Below are 20,109 nucleotides of genomic sequence, written 5' to 3'. Positions count from 1 at the left end.
TTGTCGCCACAGCTTTCTTTCCCACTTAATTGAGTATCATCAACACGTTTGGATAGGTGACACTCAGTCCACTTATCAAAATTATTGTTGGCATTGCAGCTGTAAAGTCACTGGGCTGATAATCCAAAGACCCAGGCTAATGCTCTGGGGACATGCGTTCAAATCCCATTCAATTAATAAAACTGGAATATAAAGCTAGTCCTCAATAATATTGACCATGAAACTATCATTGATTGTAGTTAGAGCATAAAAACCCATTTGGTTCATTAATCCTGTTCGAGAAAGGAAATCTGTTGTCCTTGGTCTGGCCTACATGTGACTCCAGACCTGCAGCAAAGTAGTTGAGTCTTAACTGTCTTCTGAAATGGCTGAGCAAACCACTCATCTAAGAGGGAAATTAGGATGGCCAAAAATGTTGGCCTCGCTAGCTACACTCCCATCCCAGAACAGGTTATAAATTGTAATTACATGAAGCCTAAGCAACAAATCCTGCAACATTCCATGAGTTACTCTGTGCCATCCTGAAAATTACCTATTTATTCCTACTTGATTTTCTGTCAGCCAATCCTCATCAGCACTAATATATTGTTCCCTTGTATAGTTCCACGGAATGCCTTCTGAAAATTCAAATACAATGGATCCATCTTGCTACTCAAATCCTCTGAAATCTCTAATGTATATGTTAAACGCTGTTTCCCTTTCATAATTTTTATGGGGAGAGGGCGGGAAAGTGGAACTGAGCAGCGACAGATCAGCCATGATCTTATTGAATGGCGGGGCAGGCTCGAAGGGCTGGATGGCCTACTCCTGCTCCTATTTCTTATGTTCTTATTAATGTTCTTAAAACAGGCAGCATTGACTCTGCCTCATCAAGTTGTGATTAGCCTATACCACGTTCTCAATCTAAGTGCCTGAATTTTATTGGGGCTTAGCAATTTTTGAAGAAGGAAAGAAATAGGATCAGGGATAGAATTCCATGCTTGGTCAATTTTTCCTTGATTGCCAAATATTATATCAGCTATTAAATAGCTTTTTTAAAATCCCAACTGATCTAACATTCTCAGTGATATAACCAAACCTGTTTACAACCAGGCATCTGGGGATGTTAACATTTTTGATCAGCCACAAAAGAACCTTATTAGCTCTCACAATCCTATATTAACAAGTTGGAGGAAGGCTGATGAGAAAGACTGGCAGATGCTTTGGTCAAGAAATCCAAGTGAAGACATCAAAAGGAGAGAGGCAGATAATTGGAAGAAATGGTGAAGGTTTCAGTGAGAACTCTCATGCAACTGGATTAATTTAGCTGGAATGGTAACCCCCTCTCCCTATTGAAGAAGTGATGAGTTGGACTGCTGCTTCAGGATGGAGTTCACTATTGAAGCTAGCACACTGTATTGTCTGAGTGTAATTCTGTGAATAAGGCATTAAACTGAGATCCTGCCTGCTCTTTGGTTTGCATCTTAAGATTCTATGGTATTATTGAAAGAAAAGCAGCAAGTTCTTCTCAATCTTGGGTTAACATTCTTCCTTCAACCAGCACAGCAAATCAAACTGACCTTTGTAGTATATTGGTGCATCAGTTGGAAAGCAAACTGCAGCTATTTACAAAATTGCATGATTTGAGTGTTTTATATCAGATACTATTGTCCAGTTGGCAACCTAGTTCATGGTAGACCTGCAGCTGCACCGTCTCTGTCGCTCCCCTCTCTTTTCTCCTCACAGTTGCCATTTTGATATCTGTAATTTTAACCCCAGCTAAATTCTATCACAACATAGCCTAAATCAAAAATGATTAAATATCTAAGAAGTGCCATTGTTTTGCTTATGTTAGCTGGATATGTAGTACCAAATGCATTCTCGTTTCCTAGGAATTTAATGACACAGGATTAAAATGCAACTCTTTCATCTTCAGAATTGACAGATAGGATGAAGTTTTTCCATCTGTTCTGACTGTAATTGTTTTAAGTAAAATAAGCAAAGTCAATCCCCGTTCCTATTGAGCATTAATCTAAAACGTAGAATTGGTCATAATGTTGAGCTAGGTGGAAACCTCAATTACAGATGTCTCCAGGGCATAATGCAACAAGTGAAAAAATATAAACTGTCACTGGAGGGCTCTTCGATTATGGTGCAATCGTATTTTTTTGGATCAGAGCAGGAGAAATTTTACTTCAGAATTGTTCATCTACCTTCATATTGCTCTTGAGTTCTGTTCAATTATTTTGAAACATGGAACAAATCTTCATGAGATTGTTTAGGAATTATTTGAAAACTCAGCAGAGTGGAAAGTAATCCCAAATGGACCCTTCATCAGAGGGCCAGCACATTTTTAAGTATCCAAGCCTCATCTGAATGTTTCTGGTCAGCGACTCTCCTATTTCAGACAAACAGCAGTGGATGAGAGTCTGGAGGTTGCACTGTGGAAATACTGCTGGCAGCACAGACAATTCTGGATCGAGGTGTGTTGTATTCTCACTCCTCTTGGTCACTCTGAAATATTTTAAAGGGCCTGATTCACATTACCTACACCTTTGTTTGCCAAGGTGACTTGGGTGGGCATCTCACTCAGGTGGGTTAAAATGCTGCCTTGAAACCCTGATTCCCAGTTATTGATGAGGCTTCTGCTGGAATTCAAAAGGAGGAGGCTTATCCCGTGTGAAGTGTTAAAATGGAGATACAGTAGGAGCCGAGCAACAAATTAATCTACTATGTACCAACTGCCCATTTCTCCTTTTCCATGGATCAGAAAGGGCTTTTTCCCCTACATGTTGCAGTTTTGTTTCAAAAGTATTGACTGGAGGAAGGCAAACTGTCCTATTATTATAATTTGCTGCAAAAACTTCCTTTGTGTATGCTGTAGTAGTTTCCCAAACAAGAGCATTTGGTTTCAATTAAGATACAATTGGATACAATGCAGAAAAGCTCATATATTGCTCATCCTACAATATATGTAGAGTATACCTGAGTCCCTTACTTTAAAGTCGACATATCCTGTCGCTTCACATCCAGATTTGCAAACTGTCAGATTTAATTTGTTCAATCATAATAACTTTCCCTTAGTCCATTTAAAATCTTTTTATAGATGTAATTCTTTATTAATTTATAAAGGAGCATTTATAATTCATACTTTGGAATGTTGCTACAGACTATTGCGTATCTAGAAATGCGTCTCTGTCAGAATTAATATACTTCACACATGTAATTTGTGCGAAAGGACCCTTTTCAAAAAAAAAGCAACGAAAACTAGGGTTTTGGAAAACCTCAGTTGGATTTAGTTGGTCTTAACAGTTTGAATAATTACAGTTAAAAATTATACATGTATGTGAATTGTGAGTGTCACAGGGAGAATTTATGTTTTCTGTTTATGCTCAATGTTTTATATGTGAGGTGTGTACTTTCTTATTAGAGTGGCTACCTTAATTTAAATAGTCCCAACAGCAAGCCCTTTTCTGAGTTTTAAAATAAGTTTTTTAAAAAAGACAGTAGGACCAGGGGGCACAGCCTCAAGATAAAGGGGAGGCGGTTTAGAACGGAGTTGAGGAGGAACTTCTTCACTCAAAGGGTGGTGAATCTCTGGAATTCTCTGCCCGTTGAAGTGGTGGAGGCTGCCTCGCTAAATATTTTTAAGAAGCGGGTTGATGGGTTCTTGATAAGAGAGGGGATTAAGGGTTATGGGGAGAGGGCGGGAAAGTGGAACTGAGCCACAACAGATCAGCCATGATCTTATTGAATGGCGGGGCAGGCTCGAAGGGCTAGATGGCCTACTCCTGCTCCTATTTCTTATGTTCTTATGTTCTTATGTTCTTAATCCCACATTTATCCCAGTGGTTTAACATTACAACATCTCACTACCTTACACCCTTGACACTTGTACACTATCATTCACACAAAGACCATGTACAAATGATGAAAATATATAGTTGGCTGATGCTCCCTTTTGTAGCACTCGTGTAGTTTCTTGAAGGAGGTGATTTTTTTTTTGTTAAGTGAAAGTCTCGTAAATAGAGAATTGTCAGTAATCTGTGAGGCTTTTGTAGCTGAATTTCCAGGAGGTTGATTCTCAGGTGAACTTGAAGTTGGAGCAGGCCACCAACTTTCTGCTGTTTATTACAATAGCTACTTAGAAACATAGAAGATAGGAGCAGGAAGAGGCCACTTGGCCCTTCGAGCCTGCTGCGCCAACTCAATAGCCTAATCCTGCTTTTACCCCATAATGTTTGATCCCATTTGCCACAAGTGCCATATCCAGCCACCTCTTGAATGCATTCAATGTTTTGGCATCATCTACTTGCTGTGGTAATGAATTCCACAGGCTCACTACTGGGTAAAGAAATATCCCCTCACCTCTGTCCTAAACGGTCTACCCTGAATCCTCAGACTGTGAACCCTGGTTCTGGACTCCCCCACCATCGGCAACATCCTCCCTGCATCTATCCTGTCTCGACATGTTAGAATTTGTCTCTGAGATGCCCCTCATTCATTTGAACTCCAGTGGAAACAATCCTAACCTAGTCAATCTCTCCTCATACATCAGTCCTGCCATCCCTGGAATCAGCCTCGTAAACCTTTGCTGCACCCCCTCGAGAGCAAGAACATCCTTCCTCAGAAAAGGAAACCAAAACTGTACACAATACTCTAGATGTGGCCTCACCAAGACTCTGTGCAGTTGCAACAACACATCCCTGTACGCGGAACCTCTCGCAATGAAGGCAACATGGCATACTTAGTTGACTACAGCTGATGATCACTCTGTCTCTGCAGAATGGATTCTTGCTGTTTTAAAAGCAGGCAACATACATGGATGACTCACCCATGTGACCTGTTCTAAGTCTGTATTCCTTTTCCAAATAAAGTGGGTGATCTGGTCGATGAACAGCCTGCACTTTACCAGTCTGGATTTGGATGAGGGAGCATCATAATACAATGAGAGGTCGATAGAGACCGCTTCAGATTTGTCTAATGCACATTGATGTGTCTTTTGTTAATGGCGAACCAGAAAGACAAGTTGGCTGGAATGCTACAATCCTTTCATTGATGTTCCATTCTTAAACAAAGGGATGTGTAAATTTCTCAGATGGCTGTGAAAGTACTGCCTGAAACTTTGTTAGATACATGAAGATGACATGAGTTTACAGCAAAGCAGCAGGGAAAATCAATAGACTATCTGTTGATGGTGGAACTTCCCAGATACCATTATTTTTAATTGCTGCCTCTTCATTTGTGTTGGTATTAAAAAAAAAACAAGGTGAGTAATGTTCTTTAGGGAACAAAACACAACAGCCTTACCTGGTCTGGCCGTTTTGTGACTCCACTCTCACCCAATGTGGTTGATTCTTGAGTGCCATCTGAATTAGCAAAACAAGGCACTCCATTGAATCAAATTGCAACATAACAGCAGGAAGAGTAAAACCAAATGGACTGCTTGACTGTGACCTAGGCAAGCAGTCACAGCATGGTAAAGGTACTTCCAGCCCAATTGCTCTAAGGTGTTCCAATATTACCTATGAACTGTTGCCAAAGTTGGGAGATCTCATGCATCAAGAAATGGTTGAAAGCACTGGGCACAGCACAAACTAAAATCCCAGAAACATCCCAGCCATAGAGTTGAAGAATTGTCCCTTTGTTTAGGCTGTTCTTGTGTAGCTATAAATATATATATTTCATGCTAGTGAGACGGTGGCTTAGCCATGGTTTCATAGAATCTTAGAATCCCTACAGGAGGAGGCCATTTGGCCTATCAAACCTGCAGTGACAACAATCCCATCCAGGACCTATCCCCTTAACCCCATGTATTTATCCTGTTAGTTCCCCTGACATTATGGGGCAATTTTTCATGGCCAATCCACCTAACCTGCACATCTTTGGAGTGTGGGAGGAAACCAGAGCACAAAGATGGGGAAAACATGTAAACTTCACATAGACAGTGACCCAAGGCTGAAATGGAACCCGGATCCCTAGCACTGTGAGGCAGCAGTGCTAACCAGTGTGCCACCATGCACGTCATAAAAATATTTTCAGTAACAATGTTGCATTTGATTGCCATCCCTTGTAGACTGTTGTTGCTAAGTAAATTGTATTCTTTTCCAGTTGCCTCATATGCCCCATATTAGTGAGAGTTTGATGAAGCGGAGCCTGAAACCCACAGACTTGCGTGACATGACTATTGGTCAGCTACAAGTTATAGTCAATGACTTACATTCCCAGATTGAGAGTAAGTATTACAGTTCCTATTTTTATTCGGACTGCAGAATGTGCATATATTACATAGATGTCTAAGATGCTATGGATGTAGTTCAAAAACATATTTTAGACTTCACTTCAGGAAGGATGTGAAGGCACTGCCAAGATTGGTTCCAGGGATGAGAAACTTTGATTCCAGTGATAGATTGGTGAAACTGGGGCCTTTCTCTAGAGTGGGGCTTTCCCAACTATGGGTCACTACCACCCATGGGGTCGCAGAAGGAGAAATTGGGGCCAGGAGCTCCAAGGCAGCAATACCTTCTGTGGAAAGGAGACTCGGATGTGACTGTCCTAATATTGGCTGCAAGGTCCCTCTAAATGTGCATGCTTTGTTTTCCTGTTGCCATAGCCTAAACTAATGAGCTCTTGAGGCCCAGTCGCTCCCAGCAACAGAGCTTGCAAAATGGTAGTTGTCTTTTTTTAACCTGCATCCCTGATGTTTGAGTCTCCACCCAAATGAGCAACTTTAAGTCCTTTAAGGGGTTTTTTCCCCCCTTTCAGCTTCAAATGGATTGTTGCATGGTGGAGATGTCCATTTGTGCACTTCCAACAAGTGTCAGTGGGTAGCAATATTAAAAAGAAATGTTCCGCACTGTAACCCCCTGGGAATGCTGGATGTTGAATCTAAATGTGGTTCGGTAAACTGAGCACAGAGCACAAGTCAAACCTGAAGCCTCCCTGATCTAGTCCAGCTCTTCACTTATTAAGCAATCAAGGGAGCTTACAGTCTTTGTTTTCTATGTAAAATAACAGTTCACTCCAGTGATTTGGTGGTACTGATTATTTTTATTTAGATTTTTTCATCTTCACACATAAGGAACCATAAACAGGAAAGGACACAAGACTAATTAGAATTCAAATGGCACATGACTGAAAATATTGCAAACTAGATTAACTGCCCTTAATCATGCTTTTCCAGGTCAGTTACACAGCTTTTTATTCAGGTTAGTGCTAAGTGTAGCCAGTTCCAAAATGGAAAATTCACAGCACTGATATTTTCTGCAGGTTTCTAATGATGTAGTTGCTTAATGGAGCTCTCACTATAGAATGCAGTTCATTGTAATATGTTGTTTTACAAGTTCCTATATTGTAGGATAAAGTTAATGTTGTTGTTCATGTATAGATAGATTTTCATTTTTGTGTCAGCCATGGTTCAATTGGTTGTACAGATGCCTCCAAGTCCTGCTCTAGGACTTGAACACAACAGCCTAGCCTGATGTGCAGTACTGAGAGAATGTTAGAGGTGTTATCTTTTCCTTGAGACTTTAAACCTGTCTGCCTTCTCCATTGAAGTCACAGAAGAAAAAATTATCTGGTCATTTTCACATTGCTATTTGTGGGAACTTGCTGAATGCAATTGTATGTTGCATTTCCTGCATTGCTTCAAAAGCATTAACTTTATCTTCATTTTATGCTTTTTGGTGTAGATATTCACTACAATATAGGAACTTGTAAAACAACACATTACAATGCACTGCATTCTACAGTGAGAGCTCTATTAAACAATTATATCATTAGAAACCTGCAGAAAATATCAGTGCTGTGAATTTTCCATTTTGGAACTGGCTACGCTTAGCACTAACCTGAATAAAAAGCTGTTAGCTGACCTGGAAAAGCACAATTAAGGGCAGTTAATCTAGTTTGTGGTATTTTCAGTTATGTGCCATATGAATTCTAATTGGTCTTGTGTCCTTTCCTCTTTATGGTTCCTTATGTTTGAAGATGAAAAAAGAATCAAAGCATTGGCTGTAGAGCTCTTTGGCTGTCCTGTGGTTGTGAAAGGTGTTACATAAATTCAGGTTTTTTTAAATTGCAGAGCACGAGGTTGCAGAGTTTTTGAAGGGGAAAGAGAGTGATAGATCAAGGATTAAACCTGTTGGGGAATGAATGAGGAATGGATAGTGAGAAAACTAGTTGCTACAAAACAATCTATTCTCCAAGCAGAAACTTAGAGACAACTGGGCCTCTCTCACCCCTGAACTGAGCTGTGTGAGACCAGTGAGAAAAGCAAAAGTTGAACAGTAGACTGTCGACAAGGAAAATAACATCAAGCTGTCAGTACAGCAACCCCTATTTCAGGAGAGTTGACTAGGAATTAAGTAGAGATTGACTTGATGGGGGGAACGTGATTTCATGCAAGTTTCTGACTGGACAGAACAGAGGATGAAGCTGAAATCTGTGAGGGGGTAGGAGAACAGATTAGCTCAGGTTTTTGGACATTAAGGGATAGGAGGGAAAGTGAAATTGATGTGGAAGTTCAGTTGTGATCTTACTGAATGGTGGAACAGGCTCAATGGGCTGCAGGCCCCACTGCTGTTCCTATTTCTGATGTTGCTGCGCTTGAGTAGAAAGGCCACACTGGTCAAATTGCACAGAGCTGAATAACCTAGGTAAACATGAAGGTTAGGTGGCTAATGTCTTTGTGTGAGAACAGACTTGTGTGGAAGGGACATGGTTTTGTTGAGAGAGAGAGGGAATTCCAGTGGGGCAGAATGGAGAGACATGCAGCAATCAAACCAATGGCTGCTTGGAAGGAAACAACATCACAAAATACGAAGAAGTCAGGAAGTTACTTGGACAAATAAACTGGAAGGAGGCGTTCTTAGGGAAAAGTACCGAAGGAATGTGGCGGATATTCAAGGAATGTTTGTCTGGAGCTCTGCATGGCAACGTTCCGATGAGACATGGGGGTTTTGGTAGGTCGCGGGAACCGTGGTGCACGAAGGCTGTGGTGAACCTAGTCAGGAGGAAAAGGAAGGTGTACAAAAGGTTCAGGGAACTAGGAGATGTTAAGGATCTTGAGGAGTATAAGGATTGTAGAAAGGAGCTTAAAAGGGAAATTAGGAGAGCCAGAAGGGGTCATGAGAAGACCTTGGCGGGTAAGATTAAGGAGAATCCCAAGGCCTTCTATAAATATGTGAAAAGTAAAAGGATGAGAAGAGAAGGGATAGGACCTATAAAAGGTGAAGGGGGAAAGGTCTGTGTGGAACCAGAAGAAATGGCAGAGGTGCTTAATGAGTACTTTGCCTCAGTATTCACAGTGGAAACTGATCTGGAAGATTTTGCTACGGATTTGCAGCAGATGGAAAAGATTGAGTATGTGGATATTAAGGAGGAGGATGTGTTAGAACTTTTGAATTCTATCAAGATAGATAAGTCGCCGGGACCAGATGGGATGTACCCCAGGATACTGTGGGAGGCGAGGGAAGTGATTGCGGAGCCCCTGGCGATGATCTTTGCGTCGTCAATGGAGACGGGAGAGGTTCCGGAAGATTGGAGGATTGCGGATGTAGTTCCTATTTTCAAGAAAGGGAACAGAGATAGCCCGGGAAATTACCGACCGGTGAGTCTGAGCTCAGTGGTTGGTAAGCTGATGGAGAGGCTTCTGAGGGACAAGATTTACAAGCATTTGGAGAGGTTTGACATGATCAGAAATAGTCAGCATGGTTTTGTCAAAGGCAGGTCGTGCCTTACGAGCCTAGTTGAGTTCTTCGAAAATGTGATTGAACACATCGACGAAGGAAGTGCAGTGGACGTGGTGTACATGGACTTCAGCAAGGCGTTTGATAAGGTCCCCCATGCAAGACTTCTTGAGAAGGTGAGAGGGCATGGGATCCAAGGGCCTTTGGCCTTGTGGATCCAGAACTGGCTTGCCTGCAGAAGGCAGAGAGTGATTGTGGATGGGTCTTTTTCAGCATGGAGGTCAGTCACCAGTGGAGTGCCCCAGGGATCTGTTCTAGGACCCTTGCTGTTTGTCATTTTCATAAATGACCTAGATGAGGAAGTGGAGGGATGGGTAAGTAAGTTCGCTGATGACACGAAGGTCGGTGGTGTTGTGGATGGTCTGGAAGGATGTCAAAAGTTGCAGCAGGACGTAAATAGGATGCAGGACTGGGCGGAGAAGTGGCAGATGGACTTCAACGCGGATAAATGTGTAGTCGTCCATTTTGGCAGAACCAATGGGATGAACGAATACACTATCAAGGGCAGGAGTCTTAGTAGTGTTGAAGAGCAGAAGGATCTTGGGGTCTGGGTCCACAGGACTCTTAAATCGGCCTCGCAGGTGGAGGATGTGGTCAAGAAGGCGTATGGTGTACTGGCCTTCATTAATTGAGGGATTGAGTTTAGGAATCGGGAGGTAATGCTGCAACTTTATAAGACCCTTGTCAGGCCTCATTTGGAGTACTGTGCGCAGTTCTGGTCGCCTCACTATAGGAAGGATGTAGATGCTATTGAAAGGGTACAGAGGAGATTTACAAGGATGTTGCCTGGACTGGGAGGCATGCCTTATGAAGTTAGGTTGAGGGAGCTGGGACTCTTTTCCCTGGAGAGACGAAGGTTGAGAGGCGACCTGATAGAAGTTTATAAAATGTTGAGAGGAATAGATAGGGTGGATTCTCAGAGGCTATTTCCCCGGGTTGAAATGGTCGCTACGAGAGGACACAGATTGAAGGTGTGGGGAGGCAAGTACAGAAGTGATGTTAGGGCTAAGTTTTTCACTCAGAGGGTGGTGAGTGAATGGAATCAGCTGCCGTCAGTGGTGGTGGAGGCGAACTCGCTGGGGTCTTTTAAAAGACTTCTGGATGAGTATATGGGATTTAATGGAATTGGGGGTTATAGATAGGTCTATAGATTGGTAGGTGTTGATGTGATCGGCGCAACTCGTGGGCCGAAGGGCCTGTTTGTGCTGTAGTGTTCTATGTTCTAAAAAACACACTGAAAATAATAAATCTGTCTCAAATTCTCATCAAGATCCACTTGTATTATGGGTCAGAAATAGGATCTGATTTGTCTATGATACCACATTGTTAATGTGGATCACTTGACAAGATTACTGCAGTATTGGAGCCAGGTATCATGTTTTACTCTTCTGACTGTAACCAATCTAGCTGTCAGATCTGGTACTTTTCTGACATATATATTTGTGGGAAGTGAAAAATAATCTGAATTTATCTCATTACCAGGTGGTTTTTGGCCTGCATGTCAGTTCAGTGCCAGTGTTTATTTGTTGTGTATGTGTGTGTATTTTTATGTAATATGTATTAGTGGATTTTGCTTCTTCACGAAAAGCAATGCACCATGCAGAGAATCAAGCCATGTAGACAGAATGATCAGATGTACGTAAAAATGTTTAGTAGTTTTATTTGGACTACCAAAATATGCAGTAAAATGAATCAAATATGTTCCATATTATTTCGGTGGTGGGGGTGGGTGGTGGGTAGAATAAACTGTAATATTGGTAAACCTTGTTATAATAGGAATTTTCATTTAAAGCAGTATGCCTTTTCCTCAGTGTATATGGTGCTCATGTTGTTGACTATTACTCAGAAAAACATTTCACTTTTTAGAGAATTGGTAGCTTCATTGCTCTGTTGCTATATGACTTCACATATGAATCCCTGTGGAGTTTCATTGTTATGGTACGAGGCAGAGCTGTGTGCATTTTCCATGATACAAGCACCCAGCAAAATGATTGGATGTCCCTGTTTTGAGTTACTGTTGTGGAAACTATTTGTGCATTGCTGGTACAATCCATCCCTCCTCATCTGTGCCAGTTTATGATTCATCCTTCATACTGGGAGGAAGCTTCACTGCATCCACATATTAGTTATGCTGTATGAATAATTTACAGTTGCACATTGACGTAACATAAGATTCCACTGTTAGATTTATGGCTAGTGTCATCCTTGAGTAAGAGTACATCTTACAAAGCATTCATTGTCAGTCAGTAGGATAAGTTTGTTTTTAACATTTGGTTCATTGGATGGATAACACTGCAATAATTCAATTGCATTGTTTTGCCACGTAAGACAGAATTTACAGGATTACACTTCCCTGTTGATTGCCGAACAGATTTTAGTTTAGTCTGCCTTACCTCCCATTCATGGTCAAATAGGCAAACTATTGCAATGAATTTAGATTAGTTCTTAATGCACTTTCTGACAATTTCTACCGATTTTAATATGAATCTGTAAATTTGATTTTGCATATTTAGAGCACGAGAAACCTCCAAATAAACGCAGGTTTTAGAATTCTCCGAACAATCTGAAAGAGCAGCACTTTATTTTGATACTAATTGTCAATGTGTAAAATAAGTCTTTTTGAAGAAATGCAAAAAATGCCCTTTAAAGAATAACACCTCTTCATGCATCGTGCATTGTGTTCAATTTTGATGAATATATGAGTCCAGGAATGAAATTAGTTAAATTTAACAAGCATATTTATAAAAGTATTCCAGTGGAAAAAAATGAGGAAACTACCACTAAATTAAGTGTTTGAAACAGCTTTACTAAATAGTTTTTAACAATTAGGCTATGGTATGTTTGGGACTGGGCTGATGAAAATGTTCTAGCTTCAAATTACATGGGATTAATGCATTTTATTTTATGTCTCCTGTTGAATCTGGCTTCTTTCAACAGATTGAATGTTTCTGTGCTGCAGATAATTGTAAAAAGCTAATTAGTTTCGGAGGTAATATGAGATTAGACAAAGTGGTTCATGTGGAGAGAAACACTGGTGCCGACTTGAAGTAATACAAGTATTCTATTATACTAGCCTAATGCACATTAGTAGTGATTTGTGCTTTACTATTTAAGTCCCATTTCATCTTAGCTGCTTTTTTTTAACCAAGATGAGTCAGCAATTTATCCCTGTGATTAATCTGTTGTTAAAAATGAGAAATGCGCTCAACTATTCCCGAAAAGAAAGCTGTAAACTTAGTGCTATATTTATTTACCCTCTCTTTGGGATTTGCTTTGACTTTTCCTTTATTTCCAGAACTAGAATGTTTAATTTATAATGCTTTTTCTCTGTTCTTTTTGGGCATGTAATGCTCTTTTCACTCCTCAGTGCTGTTTTTGCTTGCTGTGATAGCACTGGTACTTCCACAGTTGAGACAGATCAGTGAATGCTCACTAACCTTGCACAGTTTCCTCCATTGTAGCCAACCTCCCTCAACTGCATGAAGTGAACTTCTTCCTTTCCCATGCTTCTACGTGGAAGCAAATGCAGAAGATGCTGGAAATACTCAGCAGGTCAGGCAGCATCTCAAAGAGCGAAACACTTCAGGCTTTTTTGACCTTTCATCAGAAGAATTGTCAAATAATAAAACAAAACCAAAGAGATCCCTGGACCATTACATTTAATACGTCAGTTCTCAGTCTCTTGCGGTTATAAAGACTCTCTAAATCTACTCTCAATCACAATGCCTGAAATTTAAGTTCACTGTCTATATTCACTGATGCTGAAGAAACTAGTTTAGCAGGTTACCATGAAGCACTCTGCTATTCTTGTCCAGTAGGTGGCAGAATGAGAACAGGGAAAGCAGAAGATGTTCACAGTATTGCATTCTTTCGTATGAAAAAAAAAGTTTAAAAATGACAATCGTTTTGCCAGCAAGTGGTCCCCAATAATGTCATCCTTGCTACTTCTTTGACATCTATTACACAGACATTCACCTGGCACCCCAGACTTCCATTTTCAGAGGTTTCAACAGATTAAGTGCTTGTTGTACTTGTCTCTTCTTCATTAGTAATGCAGGAGAGGTCTTGGTTGTTGGATATTCCTGTATACTTGCAGGAACTTGTTAAGACTTTTAATCAGCAAACCTTGTTCCCTGGTTGCTGTCAAGGTATGTTTCATGATCTGGATGAACATTCTGTTAGTCATTCTGTTAGCCCAGGATGATACGCTGAGGGTTGAATACATTGAAAACTTTCGAATGCTTGAGACAAATTGAGGTCCGTTACTGCTTACCAGTTGTTTAGGGAATCCGAACTTATTAAATTCTTCTCTTAGTTTCACGATAGCCTTCTTCAATGAAGCTGATTTCACCATAGTGACCTCTGGCCACTTCCTGTGAGCATCGGTCATTACATAATAAACACGCTTGCACTCACTGCCAAGCCTCTGCAGGCCATTCCCATGGATATAGCAGTGCCAGGGTGGCAGGTTTCATACCTTCATGCAGGAAGAACATGTTCTATCTTTCTCTCCGTTTTCCAGTCCAAGACACCAGCATTAACCCCTTGCTATTACATGCGTATGAGTCTGCAGTGACCCTCATGTAACTTCTCTAACACCCACTTTCTCAGTGGTGGAGGAATAGTCAGTCACTCTGAGCCCCGGACTGTACTGACAGCTCCAACCCCCTGGAGTAGTACGGCTTCAGGTTAGATGTTAGTTCTGAGATCTTCCCTCGTAATATCATATCAATCAGTTCTGAGGGTATTAGACTGCTCCAAAAATGCTTCCTCACTCGTGCATAGAAACAACTGGTATATTGTCTATCTTTTCACAGCGGGAGATATTCCCACTTTAACAGTTTGAGCTACCTGGCAGTGGTAACCTTGAAAATCCATCTGCGTTACAGTGTAGACTTGACTGTCAATACTGTATAGTGTAAGTATGTGTAGACAAAAGCAATGTCTGTCTTTCATTCTACTTGCTGCAAATAACTGAATTCATGTATGTGGTCCAAAAGTGGTCACTAATGGATGACAATCAGTCAACAATGTAAATTTTTGCCCGTATAGGAACTGATGGAATATCTTTACTTCAGTGATGATCCCTAATGTTTCCCTTTTGGTGCGTGCATTGTTACTTTCAGCTTTGCTCAAAGTTCGAGAAGGAAAAGCAATGGGTTTTTCTTCACTCGATTTGAATGATGTGGGAACACCACTCGTACACTGTCAGGGGATGCATCACAAACTAACTGTAGGGAAAGAGTAGGATCAAAATGTGTATGAGCTTAAGACTTGAGTAATGCTTTTTTGGCTTACACAAAAACATTATTACAGTGATCCTACCACTTCCACTTCTTGTTCTGACACAGGAGGTCATATAATGGTTTCAGAACAGTTGCCAAGTTTGGAACAAATATACTGTAGTGGTTCAGCAAGCCTGGGAAGGAATGTAATTGATTAATATCCTGAAGTGCAGGTGCCTCTAACTTTTGAAGGCAATTTGTGAAGGCCCTTGGTGTCAATCGCTTCTCCCAAATAATCAAAGGAGAACAAGAAGAACTCGCATTTATCCTTCCAGACTCTGACCATCGTCTTCCAATTGCTGAAGAGTGGCAAGCAAATTCCAGAGATATTCCTCTTCATCTCTTCTAGTGACTAGGATATCATCCGTTTAGCACTGGACTCCACTCAGGATCTGATCCTATGCTCTTTGAAACCATGCAGAAGCTGAGGTGATACCAAATGGCAATCTTCGGGACCAGAACAAGCCTTTTTGTGTCATGATTGTCAGAAGTTTCTGCAATTGCTTGTCCACATTCATTCGCAAATAAGCATGACTCAGGTCAATTTTGCTAAAATCTGGGCGTCCATTCGGTCCCACAAATAAGTCATCGATGGGGGATAATGGGTAATGTTCCACACACAACTGGATTAATGGTGACCTTGAAGTCTCCGTAAATCCTTACAGATCAATCCATCTTAATGACAGTTACTATTGGTGTGGCCCATTCGCTAAGCTGATAGATTTCGAGACTCCCATCTTCTCAAGTTGTTCTACGTCAGCTTCTGCCTTTGGCCTAATAAATAACATATGATACAGACCTTGCTTTCAAGCATTTTGCTTGACGACTTCCTTTTATTATCAGTTTAACTGCAATATCTTTTATGCTTCCTAATTCTCCATGAAACACAACTGTTCAGAAATTTTGAGGCCGATTCTCCATTTGTCATCAAGTTGACTTTGACCCAGTTCAGCGGATTGTCCTCCAGCCATGTTTGACCCGTCACTTTTAGTAAACGTCGAAACAAATCTGCTGTTTGTCCATTAAATTGCACAGCTATTTCAATGCAACCCTTCAGTGGAACTACTTAACCTGTACACGTCTTCAGCACTATCTTTGACTGCTTCAAAGGAATATGTTTAAGTTTCTTCTTGTAAACAGTTTCTGACGCCAGTGAGACTGCTGCCTCAGTGTCAACTTCTGTCTTTCCTGGCTGTCTATCCAGCAGTGAAGTGACCCAGTAATGGTGTGCAGCACCAGCAATGGCAAGCACATTCCGTGACAATTCCTCCTCAAACTGTGAGTCGCTACATTTTTCTCGACCCTTTTGTACAGTAAGAACATTTCTGCTTTTGTTCTGTTTAAATGCTGTCTTTGTTCTTTTTCTCATTTTTATGTGGAGCTTGTGCTTGTTTTTGCAGAGTGCCCTGGTTTTGCACAACTGTGACAAATATGGATTGGTTCATAGGTGTCAGTTCAACTACCATTTTGCGTATCCAAATATACAAACTCAATTGTTGAGCGTCTCTAGCAGCTGGTTCCATCAAAACAGCAATTCCCATGACCTTTTTCAGAGTAAGGCTACTATATTGTTTCACTGTGCAGACCACAGACAAATCTGGCCTGAATAGTGTCATTCAACACATCTCCAAGCTCACAATATTCTACAGACGTTTAAGTACACCCACAAATTGTGCATTTGACTCTTCCTCTTGGTTTATTTTGTGGAATCTAAAGCACTTTGCAATCGCCCAAGACGTTGGCAAAAAATGACTTGTTCATTTGTTTTAGTGCCTGGCTTCTCAGGTTGTACCAAACTTCTGAGAAGATTAAATGATTCCCCCCACACCCCTCCAACATACATCACGCTCAGGAAAGTGGGAATCTGAATATCTTCACCTGTTTTGTTTGCCAAGGCAAACTGGTCAAAATGCCCAGTATAGGAGCACCATCCCTCCACATTTTCATCAGCAGGTCCCAGGACACCAAAAACCCCAGCATTATTTCTGCTAATACAAATTTCTGCTTGCATACCTCACAACATGTTTCCACAGCTACCTTAATTTTTCTTTTGCACAAGGCAACAGCATGAGCTTCAGCCTCTTAATTAACAAGCCCAGCTCTTTAAATATTCTGCATTAGATTATCATCACTCATGTCCAGAGCACTTGTGAAAAGCTTTTTTTTTTAACTTTTCTCTTTCCTGATTTTTGTCTGCAAATTTCCTCATCCCAGGTAGCTGGCACAGCCATTTGTTGTCCTAATCACCTGTTTTTGCCTTGTATATCGGAGAGTGATACCAGGTAGTACAAAGGATTAAAAGCAGCTGAGCTTTATTTACAAGCGTTGGCTCTCGGACATCGCCTACTTCTTCTCAGCCTGTTTCCCACACTAAGCACGTGTGACGCCACTCCTGGTGACTACATGAATGAGTTTCAGTAAACTAATAAGGATTAATACAATTACATAACAATCAAAATTTCCTTTTCCTGTGAGCAAATTTTTGTTTCAAGTTGACCAGCATGCCGGCATAATGTAAGAAAAGCTTTGAAGCTGTTCAGATAGATACATTGGACTAAATTTAATTGTTTGCCGTCAATCCTGACAGATTTGTGAAAACAAAACCTTTTTACTGCAGTTCAAGAACTTTTCTTTCCTCAGAAACACTTTTTTAATGACTTTTTTCTCCCCATGACCTATTTTTTGTGATGGGAAGCAAATAGCAGGAGTATTTATTCCTGACCTCTGCTTATCCACAATTTATCATTTTATGAGCTGGTTTGATTACATATTATGAAAATGGCACATAATTCTACAGTGAAGCTGGGAACTCAAATGGCTGAGGGGGGAAAAAAAAGCTTGAAAACTGGAGAAGGTTTTTTTTCACAAGTGAATGAGATAAGGGACGGATCTAATAAAGGCATTCAAAATAATGAAAGGTTTAGTAGTGGTTTGCACTAGTTGAAAATTGGTTAATGATGGATTTGAGATTATCACCAGAAAAATGTTGGCAGGAGGTCAATGCCTTTTCACATACAGGGTCACTACAATGCAGAATGCTTTGCCAAAAGATATGATGAGGCATTAAGGCACACTGATTTTAAAGAGACAATCAAAATGAGGGGATATGAAAAGGATATACCTGTCAAATCAAATAATTGAATAGAAAAGCAAAGCTATGTTACCAGTTTATACTGCATCGGCTGCGAAGTACCTTAGAATGTCATGATGTTGTGAAAAGTGTCACATAAGTGCGAGTAATTTTTTTGTACTGATAAACTGGTCATTTTCCGTAACTGCCCAGTGTTTATCAGTGGAAAACCATTGCTTTTTCATATTTTACAAAGCTTCTTTGTCTCATGAGATATGGATCCCAATATTGCCACCCCTGACACCCAGAGAGTGCTCACTGCTTGCGCACTGCTTGTGGAAAAGGGGACAGGGGTAGCAGGTAACGGTAATGATGAATGCGATGGCATTGATGATTCCCCCCCCCCCCCAAGACTTTTTTAACAAATATTTTCCTGAAACTTCTTCATTTTATAATAAAAAATACACAGTAAACTCTCAAAGGTACAGCAGAATCATTTTCAAACAAGTACAAGTAGAAAGAGGGAAAATTTTATGGAAAGCCTTGCAAGTGTAAACGAAACAGTGTGGAGCCCAGAACTTTTAAGATAGTCTTTACAGAAAGTATCTGGTTTAGCAAGAAGAAAACAAGTCAAAAATTCCATAGATCTGCATTCTAGAATGATTTTTATGCCAGTTCTGAATTGAAGGAGGCTTATCACTAATCTGTGAGCAAAGGATATTCTTCCGTGTTGCAAATATTAGGATATTGTACAGCCTTTTCCCATTTATGTTACTGATCATTTTGTCTGGGAGACCCAATATCAGATGCAAAGGATTGAACTCTTAAGGCCTTATCAAAAATCCCCTCATGCTGTTTAATGACATTAAACCAATAGGCCTTAATCCTGATACAAAACCAAAAACAATGCCGATAACCCCCCACATTCACCCTGCACTTCTGTCCTCCACCATGCTCAATTTCCACACTCATTTAAAGTGGCACCGCAAGAAACTAACAGTGGCCTTCAACTTGAACTCACTTGAAGTCAGGGTGTCCTTGTGGCTTGTTTAATTCAGTAGCTTAAACATTGGGGACCATCAGCTCCCAAGATCACAAAAGACGTGCAACTAATCTTTAGGATTTGAATGGGAAATGGTAGCATCGTGGTAAAGTCCCTGGACTAGTCAGGAGAGGCCCAAGCCAAACCCTGGAGACACTAGTTCAAATCTCACCAAAAATCTGGTATTGAGAGCTAATCTCAGTAATGGCAACCATGAAACCATCATCAGTTGCTATAAAAGCCTATATGGTTCATTAATGTCCTTAAGAGAAGGAAATCTGTCACTCACCCTTAGCCGATCTGAGACACGTGGCCCACAGCAATGTGGTTGACTCTTATATGCTCTCAAGGGTAATTAGGGGCTAGCTGAAGACGTGAATAAAAGAAGTTAACCAGCTTTCACTGGACAAGTAGAGTTAAAATTGCGTCATTAGATTTATGTCTATCTGATATCTTTTTTGTATGCACTAGGGGAGAACAAAGATCTTCAAGAAAAAAAAACAATGTGATGAATGCTTCCAAATTTAATTGATACAATTGATAACAGTTGAATAATTGTTTCAGACTTACTCTTCAAATTAAGTCGCACAATGTCAACATAGATTATTTCCTTCAATGTTTCTTCAGCGTAAAAAATGGTTAGCGTCCTGCTGTTATCTATATACCACCCTGGTATACATACTTGAATTGAATCAAATTCACGTAGATGGTACGATTGGGTTTTTTTTTGGTATGCTACATGGCTTGGCATGGTGGTCGAGTAACAGTTTCTAGTATTTATTAAGGGAATTAATTCACCTTGGATCAATGTAATCTGACCAAAGTACCGATTCATATGTAAATTGGATTGCAAGAACAGTAGGTAAGATTTTAACTGACAGAGTTTCTATAGCTCATGCAACACAGTGGAGTGTCATTTCTATCTGATAACCTTCACCTGCAACATGAACCTCCATTTGCACATACTTTTCAGTCCAGACTGCAGCC

General features: G+C 40.5%; 1 protein-coding gene across 8 annotated transcripts in view; it reads left to right on the top strand.

The window, feature by feature from the left end:
• schip1 (schwannomin interacting protein 1) overlaps positions 1–20,109 on the top strand; it is a 686,116-nt gene that overhangs the window by 650,500 nt on the left and 15,507 nt on the right. For all 8 annotated transcript variants that reach the window (XM_080185496.1, XM_080185502.1, XM_080185498.1 and 5 more), the window contains one exon: positions 6,091–6,214. In XM_080185496.1, coding sequence (XP_080041622.1) covers positions 6,091–6,214 — 124 coding nt within the window. The remainder of the gene's footprint in view (positions 1–6,090; positions 6,215–20,109) is intronic.

Source organism: Carcharhinus amblyrhynchos, chromosome 3 (assembly GCF_965287045.1).
Source record: "Carcharhinus amblyrhynchos chromosome 3, sCarAmb.v2.hapA, whole genome shotgun sequence".
NCBI lineage: Eukaryota > Metazoa > Chordata > Chondrichthyes > Carcharhiniformes > Carcharhinidae > Carcharhinus > Carcharhinus amblyrhynchos.
Note: the sequence above shows the minus strand (reverse complement) of the source record. Positions and strands in the feature narration are given on the sequence as shown.